Genomic DNA, 2953 nt, shown 5'->3' on the forward strand with positions numbered 1-2953 from the left:
TGAAAATATGTCGCATGAGACAAAATGTGTAAGACAAAATTTTCTTTCATATTTATTGTATACAAATATGTTTTAGTAGTCTTAATTTTTCTTATGAAATCTTAATTAGCTCTTAAATGCACTAATGTCACATAATATAATATATACTAAATTACGCAATATAATCACGTTGTTAGCTGGGAACCACCTCATATCCAGCAAGCCAGGGCCATATAAAACAAAAATAAAACTCGTTTTCGAGGAGCCAAGCTGAGGAAGCTTTTTCATCCCAGCCAGGCTGAGGGAGCTTTTTAATTTGCATCCCGTAGAACATGCTCAGGGCTTTATCGAAACAACTGAAAACTGAATTCCGTCAGCCTCGGTCGTCAGCCTCAGCCAAGCGGACCCTAGAGTTGTTTGAGATAGAAAACAAATGCTGTTAAGAGCTACAAGACGGCAGCGGCCAGAGTCAAGAGAGCTGCACCGCACCACACCACAAAGCAACAATGGAGGAATCCGGCGCCTGGCCCCTACTCCTCCTATCACTTGCAGCCTCACTCCTCTTCTTGCTCTACCGCCGCACCCATGGCGGCCGCAAGAACTCAACGCCAACGCCCCGCAGTGATCAGGGTAACGGCCGCCGGCTCCCTCCCGGCCCGCCGACGCTGCTCTTCCTGGCCAAGTTCCTGTCGCTCCGGCGGTCCGTCTTCGACCTGGGCCCGCTCCTCCGGGAGCTGCACGCGCGGCACGGCCCCGTCATCTCCCTCCGCCTCCTCTTCGCCACGCACGTCTTCGTTGCCGACCGCCGCCTGGCGCACGCCGCCCTCGTCCAGGGCGGCGCCACCTTCGCCGACCGCCCGCCGGTCGTCGACCCGGAGAGCCTCTTCAGCGCCGGCGGCCGCGACATCAACACCTCCACGTATGGCCCGTACTGGCGCCTCGTCCGGCGTAACCTCGCCACGGAGGCGCTGCACCGTGGCCGCGTCAGCCTCTTCGAGCCGGCCAGGAGGTCGGCGTGCGATGCCCTCGTCACCAGCCTCCGCGCGCGCGCCGGCGGCGCCGCCGCCGCCGACACGGTCACGCTGAGGCCGTTCCTGCGGCGCGCCATGTTCGAGCTGCTGGCGTGCATGTGCTTCGGCGCGCGGCTGGGCAAGGAGGCGATCGACGAGATGGAGGAGCTGCAGCACCGCATGATCCTGTCCTACACCACCTTCCCCGTCTTCGCCTTCTTCCCGGCGGTCACCAAGAGGCTGTTCCGCAAGCGGTGGGCGGCGTACGTCGACCTGGCGCGGAGGCTGGACGAGGTGTTCGTTCCGCTGATCCACGCCACGCGTGGCGCCGGCGGCGGTGGCAACGACGACGACCCGCCGTGCTACGCGGACTCGCTCCGCGCGCTGCGCGTGGCCGAGGAAGGCGACCGGCCGCTCACTGACGCCGAGATGTCGAGCCTGTGCTCCGAGTTCCTGACCGGCGGCACGGACACGACGGTGACGTTGGTGGAGTGGATCATGGCGGAGCTGGTGAACCGGCCCGACGTCCAAGCCAAGGTGCACGACGAGGTGAAGAACGCACCGGACGGCGACCTCCAGCAGTCGATGCCGTACCTCAAGGCCGTCGTGCTGGAGGGACTGCGGCTGCACCCGCCGGGACACTTCGTTCTGCCGCACGCCGTGCGGACCGACGCGGAGATCGGCGGCTACACCGTGCCTAAGGGCGCTGAGGTGAACTTCCTGGTCGCGGAGATGGGGCGTGACGAGGCCGTGTGGACGGCGGCGCGCGAGTTCCGTCCGGATAGGTTCGTGGACGGCGGCGAGGGGCGCGACGTCGACATCACGGGGACCAAGGAGATCAAGATGATGCCTTTCGGCGCCGGCCGGCGCATGTGTCCCGGGTACGCGCTGGGCATGCACCACGCCGAGTACTTCGTGGCCAGGTTGGTGCGGGACCTGGAGTGGCTGCCGCCATCGGCGGATGGCGAGGTCGTCGACATGGCGGAGCAGATGGAGTTCACCACCGTCATGAAATACCCACTCCGAGCTCGCATCGTGCCAAGGAACTGATCGAACACTTGAAGATCAGAACTGGAGGAAGCAATTAGACTGTGCTTTGTCAGACTTTCTTTTTAATCTTGGACAGTGGAGGATTAATGAACAAATATGCTTTTCCCTGCTCTAGCTTCTTTGTTTTCTACTATGTGGCAGGTTGATATGTTACATTCTCTTCTTCTTCTATTGTTTATGTTGAGACATGCATACTCATTTTTCCTTATTTAAAATGGTATTTTATAGAATTTTTATCATTCCTTTGTTGGTGGTTTCGATTTTAGTGTGAAAAAATATTGCTATTGCTTCAGTCTTTATGTACTCTGCTTTCTGAAAAGTTATCAGCATGTTTCTATTCTGTTACTGGTTGCAAGGTATTTTTCGAAACCAGATGTCTATGTAGGAAAGGGGGGGGGGGGGGGGGGGGGGGGGGGGGGGGGGAAATCATTTGTGCATTGTTCTTTAGGATGATGTCCTAACATACTATTGTACTGCGATGGGGTTTAGAAGATTACAAATTGGATTTCCCATCCAATCGAGTGATACTCATCACAAACATACTAGGGGGAAAAACATAATACTTGATCCATAGTCATATAAGTAAGCACAAATCAATTGGGCAACTTTCGGAAACAAATGCATTTTTCCCAAATCTTGTGACAGTTGATCTACTTCTCGAAGCATCCGCGCAATTCATACTGTTAAGATTAATAATTTTGTGATCAATTAGTTAATTAGATAGTTAATCCCATCATTAGCAACTGCTAATGACAGATCCTATAGAGGCACCTTTTAGATCCCGTAGAGACACCTTTTGGCCAACAGGCAACTGTCCTTTGTCTTCTAATATATACATGTACACTTTTCATCATCAATACACATCGGTCATTTTCATCCAACACTTTTCACTCGTAATACGTTATCAGACATGC

The 2953-nt window shown here is 54.8% G+C and overlaps 1 protein-coding gene across 1 annotated transcript; it reads left to right on the plus strand.

The window, feature by feature from the left end:
• Positions 1-376: 376 nt before the first annotated feature.
• Positions 377-2292, plus strand: LOC136470805 (cytochrome P450 89A2-like). The gene has a single exon (XM_066468539.1). It carries the CDS (start codon positions 486-488, stop codon positions 2037-2039), a length of 1554 nt encoding a protein of 517 aa, XP_066324636.1. The 5' UTR covers positions 377-485; the 3' UTR covers positions 2040-2292.
• Positions 2293-2953: the final 661 nt, after the last annotated feature.

Source organism: Miscanthus floridulus, chromosome 8, assembly GCF_019320115.1.
Source record: "Miscanthus floridulus cultivar M001 chromosome 8, ASM1932011v1, whole genome shotgun sequence".
NCBI classification, from domain to species: domain Eukaryota; kingdom Viridiplantae; phylum Streptophyta; class Magnoliopsida; order Poales; family Poaceae; genus Miscanthus; species Miscanthus floridulus.